Source organism: Muscardinus avellanarius (assembly GCF_963383645.1).
Source record: "Muscardinus avellanarius genome assembly, chromosome: 1".
Taxonomy (NCBI): Eukaryota; Metazoa; Chordata; class Mammalia; order Rodentia; family Gliridae; genus Muscardinus; species Muscardinus avellanarius.
The window spans coordinates 28,920,277-28,939,384 of record NC_137786.1 but is presented as its reverse complement, the minus strand read 5'-3'; the positions used below and the strand labels follow the sequence as shown (position 1 = coordinate 28,939,384).

The following is a 19,108-nucleotide window of genomic DNA, read 5'->3' as shown; positions in this document are numbered from 1 at the left end:
TATAGGTTAGAAGATAAAGTTGAGCTAATATCTTGGAAAGTCAAAGAAAAGGGCATAATTTAAAAATAAGAAAATAAGAGCATCAACTGAGGAGAGCCAACATCTGATTTTAAAAGTCTCAGAAAGAGTAAACCAAGAATTCAGCACAAAGACTTAAACTAGCCACATCAAGACGCATCTCTGTAAAGTTTTAGGTCACCAGTTATCCCAATTGCCTGCCTGCTTAGTCTTAAATTCATTCCGCTCCCCTCATCTGCCTTGCTGTGTTCTATATTCCAGGAGGATGATTCCTCCAAGCTACATTTCCCTGTCAGCTGACTTCTGCTTGGTGCAGTCAGCACAAATCACTGGAGCAGAACAGAGTCCATGGGAAGGGACACAATCTCTCTCTGTCTCTCTCCCTCCCTCCCCCCACACATCCCTCTCCCTCTCCTCCCTCTCTCCCTTGCTCCTCTCTGCCTTGGGTAACTTCTCCAGCAGAGAATGTATTTACTCTAAGCTTCTAGCTCTCATCAATAGCCCTAACTTTTGAGTTCTTGTAAAATTCTCTCATCTCTGGGCCTTCTACCTCTGAGGGTCCTAATAGCTTTGTAATGTGGCTTACTCTGGCTTGCCTAATTCTCCCTTTTGGCATTTCAACTATTCCTGCACTGTAAAGTTAGTTCATCCTATTAAATTCCTTCTGTTGAATCACCTGCCATAGGCTTCATTTCCCTACCTCTTGACCTGTACAATCAATAACACAGAGAAAATACTGGAAGCTTCTAAAGATAAAGGGGGGAAAAGTAGCATAAGATAAACAATCAGAATGGTAATAAAAACTACAAAATAGCAGCAATGACATCAAACTTTTGAGGGAAAATAATTGTCAAACTCTAAATTTATACCCAGCTAAGTTGTCAATTATATACAAAATAAAAGGTTTTCTGATATGCAAAATCTCAAAATATTTTTCCATTCATAACATTTTTTTCCTTTAAAACCAAGGTGAAATTCAAGAAAGGAGATCTAATATGCAAGAAAAAGCGTATACATTACAGAAGAGAACAAAATTATATTCCCAGATTGATATCGATAAAATAAATTATTTTAAACTGTATCAGCAAAATACCATATTCAAAAATTAATATTATTGAGCCAGGCGTGGTGGCACACGTTTATAATCCCAGCATTTGAGAGGCTGAGACCAGAGGATCACAGTTCACGGACAGCCTCAGCTACTTAGTGAGGCCTTCCACAACCTAGTGAGACCCTGTTTCAAAATAAAGAATAAAAAATAGGGCAGGGGAGTAGCTCATAGGTCGAATGCTCCTGGTCTCCATCCCCAGACCCACAAAAAAAATTAATACTTTTATCAAAAATATTTGAGGAAAAGAGAACAGTGAAAACTATATGAAAGTAAATAAGATATAAATTCAGACCATTATTAACTCCAGAGAAAACAAAAAGCCACCAAGGAGCAACATATAATCACAGAACACTATGTGATTCAGTTATAAATATTCATATAGTCATGATAACAAAAGCTCTGAGTATGATTCTTTTAGCTTTTCTTCAAATTTTACTTTGCAGCTGTCACTTAAACCAGAAACTATACTATAAAATATTGAAAGGATAAGAGGAAAAGGAAGTCCTGGCAGATAAAGAGTGTATAAAACAGATCTTTTTTTCCATTTTAGGCAATCACGAGATAATGTAAACATTTTTAATATCAGAAACAGCATTTTTTTTTTTTTGCAGGTCTGGGGATGGAACCCAGGGGCACGCAACCTCCGAGCTATACCCCCTGCCCTATTTTTTATTCGTTATTTTGAAACAGGGTCTCACTAAGTTGTGGAGGGCCTCACCAAGTAGCTGAGGCTGTCTCCGAACCGTGATCCTCCAGTCTCAGCCTCCCGAATGCTGGGATTACAAGTGCGTACTATCATGCCCAGCTTAAAAACAGCAATTTAAATAAGTAAACTATTTTAGAAATGTGGAGGGGAAAAACAAAAAAAAAATAATCGGATAACATTAATAACCATTGTCTCCAAGAACTGAGAATCGGGAGTAAAGAAAAACAGAACAAGGAAAAACATATTTCCTAACTCTTATGGTACTATGAATTTATTTTTAATTCATTGTGGAACTTTTTCTTCACACCGTGTGCTGGGCCATTTTTCAATCTGGAAAGACATGTTTTTTTTTTTTTTTTTTTTGAACAACAACATCAAGGAAAGAAGATGAGCTTCAAGCAAGGGCAGAACCAACTGTTAAAAGACCAGCCAGTGAATGGGTCTCAAAAGTGCCAAACACAGTAGGGAGAATGGGTCAAGGCCAAGAGTGGGATTTACAGGCAGGAGAAGCCTGAGAGACTGCCAGAGCGGAAAACATGTCTCCAGTGCTGGCTCAGTCTGACCTGAGAATAGTAGCAGGGACAAACTTAAATCTACCATTTAAAGACATGATGCGAGAATACTGGGACTTGGAAAGACTGGACTGATTTCCTAGCTGGAAATGAATCAGTGAATGCGTATCTCTTTCATCTCATAACTAATGGTTTTTAAATATAAGCTTAGATGGTGTGTTTCGTTTTCTTCCGGGGGAGTGATCTTTCAATACACTTTATCCATATGAGTAAACAGGGCTCAGGACAATAGCTGGGCAGATGGCATGCTCATTAGCCATCAGTGATTCTCAGCTTTTTGCTACATTGAGCTCATTCAAGACCAAAAAAGGAGTATTAACTTCTGTTTCCAAAAACATACACGTATGCACTTTCAGACAAAAATTTTATACAGGTTATAAAAAGTTGATGCAAGCCGGGTGTGGTGGCACACATGCATTTGGGAGGCTGAGATGGGAGGACTGAGGTTCGAGTACATCCTCAGCTACTAATAAGTGAGGCCCTTTGGAACTCAGTGAGACCCTGTTTCAAAATAAAGAATAAAAAATAGGGCTGGGGATGATGCTCGCAGGTAGAAGGCCTGTGGGTTCCATCCCCAGTACCGAAAAAAAAAAAAAAAAAGTTGATGTACCCTCGGTGAAGAAACCCTTGTGTACTTAAAGTACTCATGGGAACTTGGTTGAATATGAAGCACCTTGGTTGAGTAGCAGCACCTTCTACTAAAGAAGAGCTAAGTGGACCCACTCACCTTGATGTCATTTCCCTGGGAATTTGGATATTCTTGCACACGCCTCACAATTAGTCTGCTACAAGGTAAACTGTCCAGACTCCCCTGAGGGCCATCAGTGTGTCAGAGAGCTTCACACTAAGGTGCATGATATTTCACGTGTGCCCAACCCGAAATAAATCTTTTATGAACCCTCAGAGCTCATGGCCATGAATATCTTTATGCTTTCCGAAGAATTTTTAGGAGGAAGAGCCAGGCGTGGTGGTGCACGCTTGTAATTCCAGTACTTGGGAGGCAGAGATAGGAGGATCGTGGTTGGCGGACAGCCTCAGCTACTTAGTGAGGCCCTCTGCAACTTAGTGAGAAGCTGTATGAAAATTAAAATAGGACTGGGGCTGTAGCTTGGAGGTAGAATGCACCTGGGTTCCATCCCCAGGACAGCAAAAAAAAAAAAAAAAAAGAGAAACAAACAAACAAACCACTCATTGTCTAGGAGTAAGCTCACAACTGTGCTACCTGGAATTCTCAATAAACATTTGATGATCAAGAAAATGATGGTTTACACTTTGGGGGAGAAAAAATGGGACAATGGGTCATAGAAGATGAGGATGGAGTCTTAGCAAGACATAATCAAGTGTGTGAAAGAGCAAAGAAAAACTGTTATCTGAAAAGTGTGCATCTGCCGGGCGAGATGGCACACACTTGTCATCCCAGCGCTTGGGAGGCTGAGACAGGAGGATCGTGCAGGTTCAAAGCCAGCCTCAGCTACTTAGTGAGGCTCTCAGCAATTTAGTAAGATCCTGTTTCCAAATAAAATACGAAAGAGGTCTGGGACTGCAGCCTGGAGACAGAAAGCCCCTGGGTTCCATCCTCAGTACCACTAAAAAAAAAAAAAAAAAAAGCCAAGCGTGGTGGCGCACCCTTGTAATCCCCGTGCTTGGGAGGCTGAGACAGGAGGATTGCACAGGTTCAAAGCCAGCCTCAACTGGTTTAAGAGACCCTGTTTCCAAATAAAATAAAAAATAGGTCTGGGAATGTAGCCCAGAGGTAGAAGGCCCCTGGGTTCCATCCCCAGTACCACCACCAAAAAAAAAAAAAAGTGTGCATCTGAGTGGTGGGTGCAGGGAGAAGAAAATACTTTAGCTATGAGCCCTGCCAGGCTCACACACAGTGCCTGAGACACCTAATCTTGGGGTCATGAGTTTGCCTCCTTCTTGGGTACACTGTTGTTTAAAGGGTCAGACTGATGTAGTGGAAAAAGAAAGTCACTGGCCCAGGAGTTAGGAGACGCAACTAATCTTGTCTTGGCCGGGACACAGCGCATTCTAAAACCAAATACCAGTGCTCTGGAATTGGAAGTGCTTGTGTGGCAGAGGCCAAGCACCTCCATTACAATGCCCTTGAGTGAGAGCCACTGCACATGTGGGCAACCCAATAAAACCACCAGGGAAGGCCAGGCAGGCACTGCACGGAAACCTGCCTGAGCCATGTCTGGAGCCCTGCTGATACCTAAGGGCCTCTCCAATCGGGCTCTATTTCTCACATTAGGTGTGTATGTGTGTGTGTGTGTGTGTGTGTGTGTGTGTGTGTGTGTGTCACTGGGGATGGAACCCAGGGGCATTCAACCTCCAAGCTACACCCCCAGCCCTATTTTTTAGTCTTTTTATTCTTTGAAACAGGGTCTCACTGAGTTGCAAAGGGCCTCGCTAAGCAACTGAGTATGTCCGCAAACCGTGATCCTGCGACCCTCCAGTCTCTGCCTCCCAAATGCTGGGATTACAAGCGTGCACCACCATGCTGGGCTTTCACTTTAGATTTCTGATGAGCCCCAGATGATCTTTAGAACCCCCACTGTGTGCCCTTACTACTCCCCAGACCTCCTACAACATGAGTGAGACTGAACACACACAACGCTATGTACCTAAAAAGGTCTAGCCGCAGGACACTTTCCCAGCCAATATCGTACTACTGCAATATACTGCCTAATATGGAGACTCCCCCCACCTCCCTGAGCCTCGGCTTCTACTATGGGATGGGATTGGAGATGAGATCCTTCCTATTCGATGATAACAAAAATAATAAATATAATAAATGTTGAAGCTGGGTGTGGTGGCTCACACTTGTAATCCCAGCATTTGGGAGGCTGAGACCGGAGGATCACAGTTCACAGACAGCCTCAGCCACTTAGTGAGGCCCTCTGCAACGCAGTGAGACCCTGTTTCAAAATAAAGAATAAAAAATAGGCCAGGGGGTGTAGCTCGGAGGTCAAATGCCCCTGGGTTCCATCTCCAGACCTGCATAAATAAATAAATAAATAAATAAATAAATAAATAAATAAATAAATGTTGAGTATCCTTATCTGAAATGCTTGGGAGCAAAAGTAATCCAGCTTTCAATTTGGCGGATAGTTTTGTCATATACCTAATGATATATTTTAGGAATGGGATCCAGGTTTAAATACAAAATTCACTTGTGTTTCACATAGCCCTCTGCACATAGCCTAAAGGTGATTTTGTACAATATTTTTAGTGCACCTGTGTTCTGACTATGACCCACGACATGAGGTCAGGTGTGATATTTTCCACTTGTGACATCATGCCCATGCCCCAAAAACTTCAGATTTGGAGGAATTTCAGATTTGGGCTTTTCAGATTAAGGATGTTCATCTTGTAATAATAGTTACTTTTATTAACTGCTTCCTATGTGCCAGGGGGATGCAAATGTCAACAAACATGGAATGGTTCCTCCTCTCACAGGGTTTGAAGGAGACAAAGTAATTAACTAATTACTAATTAAGAAAATCCCTCCCATAGGTGTGAGATTGTGGCTGAGAGATGCGCCCCAACAGAAGAGGACGGTGCAGTGAAATACTCAAGGAAGAACATCCTGAGAAAAGTGGTGCCTGATGAAGCCCTGAGGGTGAGTCCGAGTCCTAGGGCCAGGAGGCATGCAGGAGCGTCAGGGCGTAAGCAATGAAAACAGGAGAAATGAGGGCTCCCAGCCATTGAATATTTATGAAGGGCCTGGCATGGTGGTCAGTATTACTTGTCTACAGATCTCAAGTTCTTGAGACAACTTTGTTGGTTAAAAATTGTGATCCTTGTTTCATAGTCAGTAAACAAAGGCAGTTTCAAAAACATGCCCAAGGTTAAGAATGGCTTAGTAAGAAGCACAGCCAGATCTGTGAAACTCTGAGCCTGCCTATTTAACCAGAGGCCAATGCTGCCTCCACTGGAGGTCACTCCACCCCATTAAAGCACAGTACAGCAAATGGAATGGAGTTCCGCCAGTCACAAGTAATAGGACAGCATACACTCAAATATTATATTACCCCAAGGAAGAGAGCTGGCGGGTACACTGTGACGAGATACATGCACTAATAACTAGACAATTTTAGCATACACAACACAACCCTAATGGTAGGCCAGCTCTACTCAATCCCCTTTTTATCACACCACACACATGCGCCACCCAACCACCCGCCACAGTTTAGGAAAGCAGGAGTGGACATATCTGGCCTAGAGAAGCTGATGTACAAAGTGCCAGTAGCCTTCAGCATGACCCTAGCCGAAAAGCTCCTCCTCGGCCAGAAGCAGTAGGTCAATCATAACCATGCTTTCCAAAATATAACCTTGGGAGGAGAGATGCTCAAAGTTTTGGGGGAGAGAGAGAGAGAGAGAGAGAGAGAGAGAGAGAGAGAGGTGGGGGGGAGGCATATAGACAGACAGACAGAGACACACAGAGAGAGAGAGGGAGGCTGGAATTGTTATTCTAAGCATGCAGAGATTGTTAAAATTAGAAAAATTTAGTAATGCAATTAGCCACATTATAACCTGTAACAGAATAAAGAAGAGTTATTTGGCTGTTGCAATAGATGAAGAAAAGGCATGGGACAAAATCCAAACACCCAAATATATTCAGGTGACAATATTGCATAGAACTACACATACAAAGAAAACAATCTGAGTAGGATCAGCACATTGTATCAATGTCAACATCCTGATTGTCATATATATTTCTTTTTCTTTTTTTTTTTTTTTTTTTGCCGGTCTGGAGATGGAACCCAGGGGCATTCTTCCTCTGCGCTACACCCTCTGCCCTATTATTTTATTCTTTATTTTGAAACCGGGTCTCACTGAGTTGCAGAGGGCCTCACTAAGCAGCTGAGGCTGTCCGCGAACCACGATCCTCCCGTCTCAGCCTCCCGAATGCTGGAATTACAAGCGTGCGCCACACGCCCCGCTGTGATGGTCATATATATTTCTAAAATGCTACCACTGGAAAAAATTTGGACAATGTACACAAGGCATCTCTCTGTACTGCATCTTAAAACTGCATGTAAATCTTCAATCGTCTCAATTAAAAACTCATTGTTTTAAAAGAGAGGATAAAAGATGAAGGGAGGGAGAGAGAAAGAAGAACAATTTTACAGAAACAAAAGTGCATCCAAAAATCCACCAAAATTTAGTAAGAAAAAATAAAGAATATTAATTTTACTAAAAATCATCACTACTCCATCCTTCCAATACTGTAGAACAGACTGTAAACATTTTTAGATTTCAATTTTGTTTTTGCATTTTGAGATGCTCATAACCTTTCCCAGATGCAGACAACAAGACAACATGCAGATATTAACATATGAAGTAGATATAACACTTCAAACAGTAGATTATATCATTAAATCCAACAGTAGACATAATAACAAAGATGGTATTAGCATTCATGAAGTAGAGTCAAGACTATAATGTGACCTATAATGTCTAAAACAAAAGCCTGTGTCCAAGGGGCCTTTCCTTAACCTGCACTATATAATTCTAATGTATCTGTGTTTCAGCTATCCTAACAAACTTCACTGATGAAGAACGGAAGGGCATTCCCACCATAAAGACTCTCAAAAACCCCACGGCAAACATCATGCTTAAGGAGTGATATAAACAGACATAAAATCTGCTCTGTGCTCTTTTTTAATATGCCGTTACTGGTGCGTTATAATCCCATATCATAATGCAGTTCAGAGTAATGGGGACATCCACGCACACCGCACTTGGCGAGCCCCCCAGATTGTTCTATGCTCTTCATTTTAAAGTTAAGATGACCATTATCACTGCTTATATTCAATCTTGTCTTGGGATCCTACTAGTGCCACTAAAATTTTTAATTTAATTAATTATACTTAATTCAATATACTTGTTTTAAAACTTAAATTTGATTTGAATGTATTTTGTGTGTGTGTGTGCGTGGCACTGGGGGTTGAACTCAGGGTTGTTCTTTCTCTGAGCTGTACCCTTAGCCCTATTTTTCTTTTGAATCAGAGTCTCATTAAATTACCACATGCTGGCCTCAAACCTGCAAGTCTCCTAACAAGGATTACAGGCATGTGCCACCATGCCTAGCTCGAGGACATTTTAATTAAGCATACTTAAGAGTAGAAGAAAAAAAAAAAGAGAGAGAGAAAGAGAGAAAAAAAGACTACTCTTTTTTTCTTTATTTTGAAACCGGGTCTCACTGAGTTGCAGAGGGCCTCACTAAGCAACTGAGGCTGTCCGCGAACCACGATCCTCCGGCCTCAGCCTCCCGAATTAAAAAGAAACAAAACAATCAAGATTCATAGGCCGTGTAATTATATAGAAAATACATGGTACATTTTAGAAGCAATGAGTGTCCACCAAAGCTAGGCATGGCAGCACACGCCTATAATCCCAGGGCTCAGGAGACTGAGACAAGAGGGTCACAGGTTCAAGAACAGCCTGAGCAACTTAGGGAGGCCCTCGGAAACTCAGTGAGACCTTGTTTCAAAATAAAAAATAAAATAGGACTGGGAGTGTTTCATGGAAGTAGAATGCCTTTGGGTTTAATCCCTAGAACACACACACACACACACACACACACACACACACACACACAGTCCACCAAAGAGTCCAACCATTGGTGGAGTCCATGATAGATACTGTGAACTGAAGTTCTTTTTTAAGATTTTATTTTTAGCATAAAGTTTCCCTATAATGTTTCCTTGTGTCCACTCTAAAAATATTTTTCTATATAGAATGACATATCTACAATGCAATACAATTATAATGTTGCTTAAAATCTTGCAAACCCCTCTCCACTATCTACAAGATGAAATACAAGTTTTTCAAGAAAGCCAACTGTCCACTCCAATTTCTATAGCTCTGTCTCTCACCAGTCCATACTTCATACTTTATGCCCCAAAACTTAATTTTTCTCGTTCACTGAACACTCAACATTGTTTTTAGTTTGTAAAGGCTTTATTAGTTCTGTTCTCTCTGCTCAAATGCTTAAATCCTCATTACCAACGTTTAATCATTCTTTTTTAATGCTTAAGATTTCTAAAAGCCAGGTGTGGTGGTGCAAGCTTGTAATCCCAGCATTTGGGAGGCTGAGACCGGAGGATCGTGGTTCGCAGACAGCCTCAGCTATTTAATGAGTTCCTTCACAACTCGGTGAGACCCTGTTTCAAAAAATAAAAAAAGACTAAAAATATGGCTGGAGGTGTGGCTTGGAGGTAGAATTTCCCTGGGTTCCATCCCCAGTACTGCCAACAAAAAAAAAAAATCTAACAGCTTCCCCGTATACTTCCAGTGTGAAGAGGTATGCTTCCTCTGCTCCAGTGAACTTCATTGTGTTTGACTCTCCCAATATATCTCTTTTCCCAAAGAGTATAATGTTCCCATCATGTCATATAGTGCCCTGAACTTAAAAACACTTAGTATATAACTGCTGAGTATTGAAATAATTAAGGAAAGGAAGAAGACAATATATGTAAGTAGTATTCTAATTCTTGGGCACAAACATAATGTGTCTTAGCATTCAAATTATAACTGCCTTTTTTTTTTCTTTTTTTGTGGTACTTGGGATGGAACCCAGGGGCATTCTTTCTTAGAGCTATGCCCCCAGCCCTATTTTTTATTCTTTATTTTGAAATAGGGTCTCACTGATTGCAAAGGGCCTCACTAAATAGCTGAGGGTGGCCGCAAACCTGGATCCTCCTGTCTCAGCCTCCCAAATGCTGGGATTACAAGCGTGCACCACCACGCCCGGCTTGTAGCTGCTTTTTAATTGATTAACTTACTCCAGAATACTCACAAGCATCTAAACATTTGATGAAATCAATAATTCAAGATTAGAGAAAGGATTAAAAACAGTATGGAGGTTTCCAGAAGAATGAGATGTACCTACCACATGATCCAGCAATACTACTTCTGGATATTTATCTGAAAGACAGGAATCCAAACTACCAAACTAATGCATGCATATCTATGTTCATAGCTGCACAGTTCACCATTGCCAAACTATGGAACCAGCCAAGATGCCCATCAATAGATGAATGGATTACAAAACTGTGGGATATGTACGCAGTGGAATTTTACTCAGCCATAAAAAAAACCAAAATTACATCATTTTAAGGGAAATAGATGAAACTGAAGAACATTATGCTAAGTGATATTAGCCAGTCACAAAAAGTAAGAAACCGAATGCTCTCCCTAATATACATAAGCTAAGGGGAAAAAAAATGGGTCATAGGAGGAACTCTAGACAAAGAAGAAGAAACTATAGTTGAGAAATAAGGTGACCTAACAGAGGGAGATGGGAAGGAGAAAGAGGGAAATTCCCTAATGTACATGATGTGTATGCACAAACATATCAAAGTCAGTCACTGAGTCAAACAAGAGAAAGGGGGAGGGGAGGAAGGGTGGGAAGTGGGGAAGGGATAAATGAGTGATGTGTGCCTGCATGCCTCTACCATCTTGTACCCCATTAAGATGTATGACTACAATGCACCAATAAAAATCAAATAAAATTTGTAAAGATTAGGAAAAGGAAAAGCAGTGTTGTCCCCTCCTCAGTTGTCAAAAAAGAAAGAATAGTATGTGAATGAACCCAGTGAAAATTTTTTTAAGTTTCTAGATAACAAGAGAACCTATAGTTATTTCTGCAAATAACTTAGAATAGCCGATAATATTATAGCTCTTAAAACCATGATGATGTTCCTTACTCTGAAGTGAACTTTTAAAAATATTTTCATATTATTGTTATAATTTCTTATTTCTGGACACAAGAAAAAGGCACTCACTTGATCGTCCTCAAAATATAATTTTCACGGAAGTGTGTAAATGTAAGAATGAAATAAATAATTAAGTGAGACTAATTTGACTGCTACGTTCAAGTAAAATAGATGTGTCAAAAGTTTATGAGCATTTTTGGTAGTGTTTATGGTGATATTAATATAAGAGTGTTTCAAAGATCTAATAAATGTGAACCGAAGTTCTAAGCAAGTAGATGAGACAAAAAGAGCAAAAAGACTGGAAGAGAGCTGAGCCTCAAGGGGAGCACGGACTCCTGCAGAGCATCTCCTGCTGCACTAGGTCAAGGGCTCGGCCCAGGAACTGCACTGGACTCCTGGCCTGGCTCCATCGTTCTCTCCATACAGTCAGCATGACCATCTGTCCAGGCGCACCTGATAACCACGGGCACCTGGCACTCAAAGGGGTCCAACTCAAACACACGTGAAAAACAGACACATCCTCAGAACTGGAAAAAGTCATTATAAATTGAGCTCTAATTTCTACTCACAATTATAATTTTATCTTTATTTATAAAGTCAGTTTTAGTGGTCCCACCAACATAGAGAAGCAGTACTATAATTCACAGCTGCAAATAATTTCTAAAAGACCAGAATTTGGTTGGGGATATATTCTGGGTCTTTATAGTAGGTCTACCTTCCCAGTGAGTTTGCTTAAATCACCCCTAAGATAAGATTTAATATTCTGAACAGAGAATGATGATCGAAAAAAAATTACCTGAAAGTGTGTTAGGATACCAATCTTTGCCCAAAGAGTATAATGACGTTGGGTAATGTATGCTGAAATAATTAAACTTGAATCACCTCAGGAAGGAAGCCAGACAAAAAGACACCACTGTTGAGTTTTTAAATCATAAAATTAATATAAATTTAATAAGATAAAATAATGCACAAGGCCTTTGTAAAAGATTCTAACATCTTCAATATTGGCACAATCCACCTCTGGCAGTATTACTAAAGGAAGCTCAGTATCCTCTGTGCTCTTCCTACCTCTGAGGCAAAGGGTGTACATGGTGGCGATGCTGCACAGATTTCCTTAACCCTGGGCTCTGCTGTGAAAATCCTACCTCTTGCATAATCCAGAACACACTGATAGCAACTCATCACATGTGGCTACTGATGTTTTGAGCCAGGGCTCAACATGCTGTAGGTGTCATATACACCCTGGCTTCCAAAGATTTTGTGCAATAAAAGGATAATAAGATCTTGATACTAATCTTTACCTTGGTTAAATGTTGAAACAATGCTTTTATTTTAAATAAAATGTATTATTAAAGTTAATTCATAGCCAGGTGTGGTGGCACATGCTTGTAATCCCCAAGTTCGGGAGGCTGAGACAGGAGGATTGCACAGGTTTGAAGCCAACCTCAGCTACTTAGTGAGGCTCTCAACAACTTGATAAGACCCTGTTTCCAAATAAAATGTAAAATATGTCTGGGAGTATAGCCTCTGAGTTCCACCCCCAGTACCACCAAAAAAAAAAAAAAAAAAAAAAAAAGTTAATTCACTTGGGCTTTTCTCTTCTCATTTTCTTTAAATGTTTTCTAGAAATTTTAAATTACATATTTGTTCCTCATGTATAGTTCACATTTGATTGATAGCACCAATTTATCAAGTAAAAATGGTTTTTTGTTTGCTTTTTGTTTGCTTGTTTGTTTTGTTTGTGATAATGAGGATTGAACCAAGGATATTCAACCTCCGAGCTATATCCCTAGCCCTATTTTTTTTTAATTCTTTATTTTTAGGGCCTCACTAAGTAGCTGGGGCTAGCCACAAATTTTCAAACCTCCTGTCTCAGCTTCCCAGGTTCTGAGATTATGAGCATGCACCACCACACCCAGCACAAAAGGTATTTTAAATGATGTGTCTCATATATTTATATATATACATATATATAATGTATATATTATGTTTCATATATATGATTTAAAACATGAATAAACATGTTTATAAGACGCTTCCAATGTCATCTGATAGAAAATTCTTATAACAGTAGTATAACAGAGGTACCAATTATTAAGTTGACAACTTTTTTTTTGCAGTACTAGGAATGGAACAGGCATTCTACCAATGAGCTACACCCCCAGCCCTATTTTTTTTATTATTCTTTATTTTGAAACAGGGCCTCATGGAGTTGCAGACGGCCTCACTAAGTAGCTGAGGCTGTCTGCGAACCATGATCCTTCTGTCTCAACCTTCCAAATGCTGGGATTACAAGCATGCACCACCAAGTCTTAAAGTTAACAACTTTTTGACAGGGATAGTGCTAAAGTATCAGATAAATAATCTAATCCTCCCAGCAGAGATAAATCATTTGAATAAGGAAGACTGAAAATTTTGTCCAGGATTACACAGTTTAGAAGTACTACATGCAGGCTCTGAAAGTAGGTTTTTTTCTGAGGCCAATTCCAGCACACTGTGGTACTTCAATACAAACACCAAGAGAACTACTATTTGGAAGTGAACATCTTTTGTAAAATTGGGCATGATCCAAATTGAATAGGACCACCCAAGCCATACACCCATCATCAGGGAGGCTCCTTCTCTGTTTGGAGCAGTTTTGAAGATTGGCATACCTACCCAACCAGCCCAAGGACCCACTATTCATCCTGCTTTGAGAAAGGATTCGCCATGGTGATGCCACAGATGGCACAGACACAGGACAGAGTGTGCCAGAGGCTGCCAAAACAAGGCACCTGGGGAGGTCCGAGCCACCTTAGATTCCCTGGCTTAAACCTAAACCTGGGTTTAAGCTTCTGACTCCAGTTTGCTCTTAGAAACTGCATTAGTAATAACAGCACCAATGGAGGGGGAACCTGGAACCTTTAAATAGGAAATGGGTTGCAGCAGAAAAGCCCAATAATACTGAGAGAGAAAGGAGAGAGAGAGAGAGAGAGAGAGAGAGAGAGAGAGAGAGAGAGAGAGAGAGAGAGAGAGAGAAGAGAAGAGAGGGGGAGAGAGAGACAGAGAGACAGGGGGGGAGAGAGATAAACAGAGGGAGGGAGGGAGGGAGAGAGAGAGAGAGAGAGAGAGAGAGAGAGAGAGAGAGAGAGAGAGAGAGAGAGACGGGGGGAGAGAGAGGGAGAGAGGAGAAAGAGACAGAGAGGAGAGAGGGGGAGAGAGAGAGAAAGAAAGAGAGAGGGGGAAGAGAGAGAGAGAAGAGAGAGAGACAGAGGGGGGAGGGAGAGAGAGGAAAGAGAGAGAGAGAGAGAGAGAGAGAGAGAGAGAGAGAGAGAGAGAGAGAGAGAGAGAGAGAGAGAGAGAGAGGCAGACTAGCCTTAAAACAGATACCTATTGCCAGCAGGGTCTTCTGAACCCTGAAATATCTTCTGCCACCATGCTCTGGAGAAAATAGGCATGCAAAAGTTGGGCACTCCTTCAGCCATCTCCCCAGGCACCCTCCCAGCTGAATAGGTGATGGAAGGCTACAGACACTCTGCTCAGCATTACAGGTCCCCACAAAAAGGCAATTTTGATTCCTAAAAAAGGATTAAGTGAAGGGAAGGCTCATGGAGGTACAGTGGGGTGGAGGGGGGAAACTAACCACAACACACACACACACACACACACACACACACGCACGCACGCACGCACACACACGCACATAGGGCAACAGTGACACTCAGACCTGAACTCGGAATTTTTGAATGGTTCAGAATGGGACACTTTGTCACCTCTGATTTAATTAGGAGACTGTTTTCAGGATGCTGGAGGGCTAGGCTCATAATCAAGCACTTACGTAATCCTCCTCATTGAGCCCTTGTTTCTCAACAGAACTTTTCACCTCCATGGAAAACTTCTCAAACTCGGGTTTCACGGTCCTCAGTAGAGTGACTGTTTGGAGGGATGAGTATGCTTGCTTAGCTTCAAAGTCGTGTTTGTCTCCTCTCTTCCATGAGCCATCTCCTACGGGAGAAATAAAAATATTTACAATTCCAAGCTGGTCACCATAAAGAGGCCATTCTCTCTTTGCAACTGTGATGTGTCCCCACATGCAAATCCTGGCAGCCAGGGCAAGAGGTATTGTCAGAGTTTGGTGCCTGAGTGTAAGGTGACCATGTCGAGATCATTAAAAGAGAAGAAGGTCCTTTGACACATGTTCCTTTTGAAATGTGAGAGAGAAAGAAAAGCTCTGTTGATGTAATTGCCTTATAATAACCATGGAGCTGCAGTTTTCAGCCCCCCAGAGGTGCAGAGCTGCAGGAGGAAGAAGTAAGCTTTTGTTCCTTTCCATCCATACACTTTTTAGATGTATTTTTATTGGTTCACCTTAATTAATACATCATGAGGTTCAGAGTGATAGAAACATACATGCACACAGCGGTTTGGCATGTTTCCCTCCAGATCCCGCCCTGTTCCCTCCCCCTCCTCTTAGGTGTTATTGAAGTTGGTGTTGATAATTTCATTTTTGTACATATTTGAACTGTTTCCTCCATCACACTTATTTTTAATACTTATAATCAAATGTGGAGTTCAGCCATATTGCTAGGATGCTATGGTAGACCTGGTGTAATCTAAGCGTGGAGCCTCGGGTATGGCTGTGCACAGTGGCTATGCACAAGTACTGTAGAGCCAGCACCGTCAAGAGAGAAAAGCTTGAGGTTACCGATATTCCTTCTATCTCTCCAAGGTGAAACGTAGCTTAGGTGAACTTGCGTGTTTGTATCTCTCTGGTATTGGCAACATTCTCAAATGTATTTATTAGACAATGATCTCCAATACAATGAAAGAAATAAATATATGCAGCACATTTATAATAATAAGAGTAATAATAATAAAAGACTGCTTACTGAGCATTTTGTATGTTAACTCATTGGAGCCTCACAAGGGCCCTGTAATGGGGTTACTATTATCTTTTTTTCTATTTTACAGAAGAGCAAACAGAGGCCCTGAGATACCAAGCAGACTGCTGCTTCAGAGTTTTCACTTTTACCAATGCAGAGGCAAATTACATGGACAACAATCATTATTCTTCTAGTGATTTCATTTTTGAGAAACCATGTGGCCTGCAGGGCCCTCAAATGCAAGGTGGATTTCTAGCTTCTGACAATAGTGGATGTTTTTTCCTATGAATTATCATTATAATTCCTGGAGATCTCTGAGAACACCGTAAGGAGAGCAGTCTGCTGGGGTCCAACACACGTCACTTGTACACCTGGAGCTCCCAGCCCACGGTGATGCCCGGAGCCCCATGGCTGAGCAGCCAAGACGTCTCCAGGGTCTGTGGCCAGGCCTCAGGTACTCACCAGAAGAAGTTCAAGAAAGACCTGGTGGCTCTGGAATTTCTACCACAGCTTGGATCAGACAAAGGTGTCTGAACCCTGTGGATGTTAGCTGCAAGGTTCTATGATAGCCTTGGCAGGCATCATAAATGTTTTAAATAGTCTCCATCAAATTCAAGAGATTAAGAGTCAGACATGTAAACTAAAGTCACTACAGGGTGGTGCCAACAGCCTACTCTGGGGGTGGGTGGGAGGGACAGGGCAACAGTGTAGAAGCAGGGTGAAGGTTCATGTAAGGAGGAGGCATGAGCTCGTCCTGAATGTGTGAATAGGATTTTAATAGGAGGAGAGGCGGGTAAAGAGGCATGCCTGGCAGGGCCACAGCACGGGCAAAGGCGCAAATGTGTATGACATCCAGCGGGCAGCTGGGCCCGCAGTCTGGAGCAGGAGTAAAGGCAGAGACAAAGAATGTGTTTGTGGAGGCATCCGTATAATCATAATCCTAATAATAGCAACTATTTATTAATTGCTTGCTATGTGCCAGGGAACTGTTAAAAGATAAATAAGACAGAGCTGAGGACAGAATTCATTACGGAGTAGATCCCACTCAATGAGCACCAGATTAAATTTCAAGCCACCAAACCAAACTTGACAAAGTCCTCCTCCTCTCCTGTGAACCCTCCCAGCCCCTGAGGAGGCCACAGCCTGAGGGAAGCCATGCCTTGTTCAGAGACCCAGTGAGCTGAGCTCACCCCCACCAGGCTGGGTAAACCCCGTGGGGTGCTCAACCCCCAGACAATGTGACGTTTGGTAAGGGGCCAAATCCATTGGTCAGGAAGACCCTATATTCTAAGAATGTCCAGAACATTTTCATCCCATGGAGAAATCCAATTCCTACAGACTTGGGATAGACACTTACTGATTCACTCCTAATTGACTCCAGGAGTCAAGACTCAACAGAAGGGATGTTTCTTGTGCAGAGAGTCACACTGTCTCCATTCTGGGAAAGAATTCTCTCCAAAGAGCATAAGAAGGAAAATTCTTAAGCCTGCAGGGCTTTATGCTGTGCAATTAGAAAATACATACAGTACTGGAAACAGCAATCATCTTGGTTACTGGGATAAGAAAAACATATATTTTTGGAAAGAAGTATAATCTAGTCCAATAAATCTTTTTACATAAAGCAATCTACCACCTAATAATACTGAAGTTTTGTTTTCTATAAGAAAGAATGGAAAGAATAATACTTAATAAATTTAAGCCAAGCTAAGCAGGGATCTGTCCACAACCAGGACATCTCACTGTTGTAGGCATTTGTCAGGTGTCAGTAACATCTCTGATACCAGCGCTGGTGAACACTAGGAAAGCAAAGGTCGGCTTGGCATGGCGCACCATTAGTGGAGACAAACTTAACTCAGTAGACAACCGGGTGCCTCTGGAGATTTATGAGCGGAACAGAAGAGTGACAGGATGAGACTCGGGCCTTGGGAAATAGCGGTGGATTAGGGTGGGGAGACGCTGAGTGTTCTCAGCCACAATAATCCAGGCAAGAGGTTATGAGAGGTCACACATGGGAAGTCACATGCCAAAAAATAAAAATCGAATGACTAGATATATAATAAGCCTTTTTTTCCTTTGTTCTTTTCCTTTTTAGCATTTTCCTAAGTATGTCAAATTTTTTTTTCTTTCAAAATTTCAATAATAAGCCGGATGTGGTGGTGCACGCTTGTAATCCCAGCATTGGGGAGGCTGAGACAGGAGGATCGCGGTTCGCAGACAGCCTCAGCTACTTAGTGAGGCCCTTTGCAACTCAGTGAGACTCTGTTTCAAAATAAAGAGAAAAAAAATAGGGCTCGGGAGGGTAGGTCGGAGGTAGAATGCCCCTGGGTTCCATCCCCAGTACTGCAAAAAAAAATTTCTTTCAATAATAAATATTTACTATGTTTATAATCAGAGCTAGCGCCCTCAAGAATGAAAGCAGAGGACTGTGCAAGGTAAATCCCAAGGCAGGAAGGGACAAAGAGTGGGCGGCACATCACAAAGTCACGGAGGGAAACAGGAAAATGGGAGGCCCTTAGGATGGCGGAGTCCGGTGGAGAAATGGGGGATCAGGCAGGCGTGGAAATGATAGCCTCAGTTAGGGTCACAGTAAATCTGAGGTGACTATAGAATGTCCAAGAAACACCACCAAGAATGGTGCTTAATAAACTCAAGCCAAGCCATGCAAGGATTTGGTCACAACCAGGACTCCCTACTCTTATGGGCTGGGGCTGGAAACCATTGCCTGAAGCCAGAAAGGAGTGAGGGTCAAAGAGCCTGGCTACCAATCCCGCCCACAGAGCTCCGCTTTGGAACCCAGGGGCGGCCTGCCCTGGATAAGAAAGAGACACCATGAAAGGCTATTTTTAGTGGGCCAGAGGAGTAAGAAGAGAGGAGGAGAAGCTAACAGAGAACCAGAAGAATGCTGTGTCATCAAAACAAAAAGCACAGGGTTTCCAAAAACGAGGTGGATAGCAACGATACTGGATGCTCTAGTACCATGCTGTCTGGTGCACTTGCTACACGTGTGACTGCTCACATTCCAATTAACTAAAATTAAAAGTTCAGTTCCTTGATGGCTGCATTGTGGGTGGTACCTCCTGGGTAGCTACCATATTGGGCAACACAGAAGA

The 19,108-nt window shown here is 41.8% G+C and overlaps 1 protein-coding gene across 4 annotated transcripts in view; it reads right to left on the bottom strand.

Moving 5' to 3' along the window:
* NPR3 (natriuretic peptide receptor 3) overlaps positions 1-19,108 on the bottom strand; it is a gene marked incomplete at its 3' end in the record, with an annotated part of 96,365 nt that overhangs the window by 46,461 nt on the left and 30,796 nt on the right. For all 4 annotated transcript variants that reach the window (XM_080700992.1, XM_080700993.1, XM_080700990.1 and 1 more), the window contains exon 3: positions 14,954-15,120. In XM_080700992.1, the coding sequence (XP_080557118.1) occupies positions 14,954-15,120 (167 nt within the window). The remainder of the gene's footprint in view (positions 1-14,953; positions 15,121-19,108) is intronic.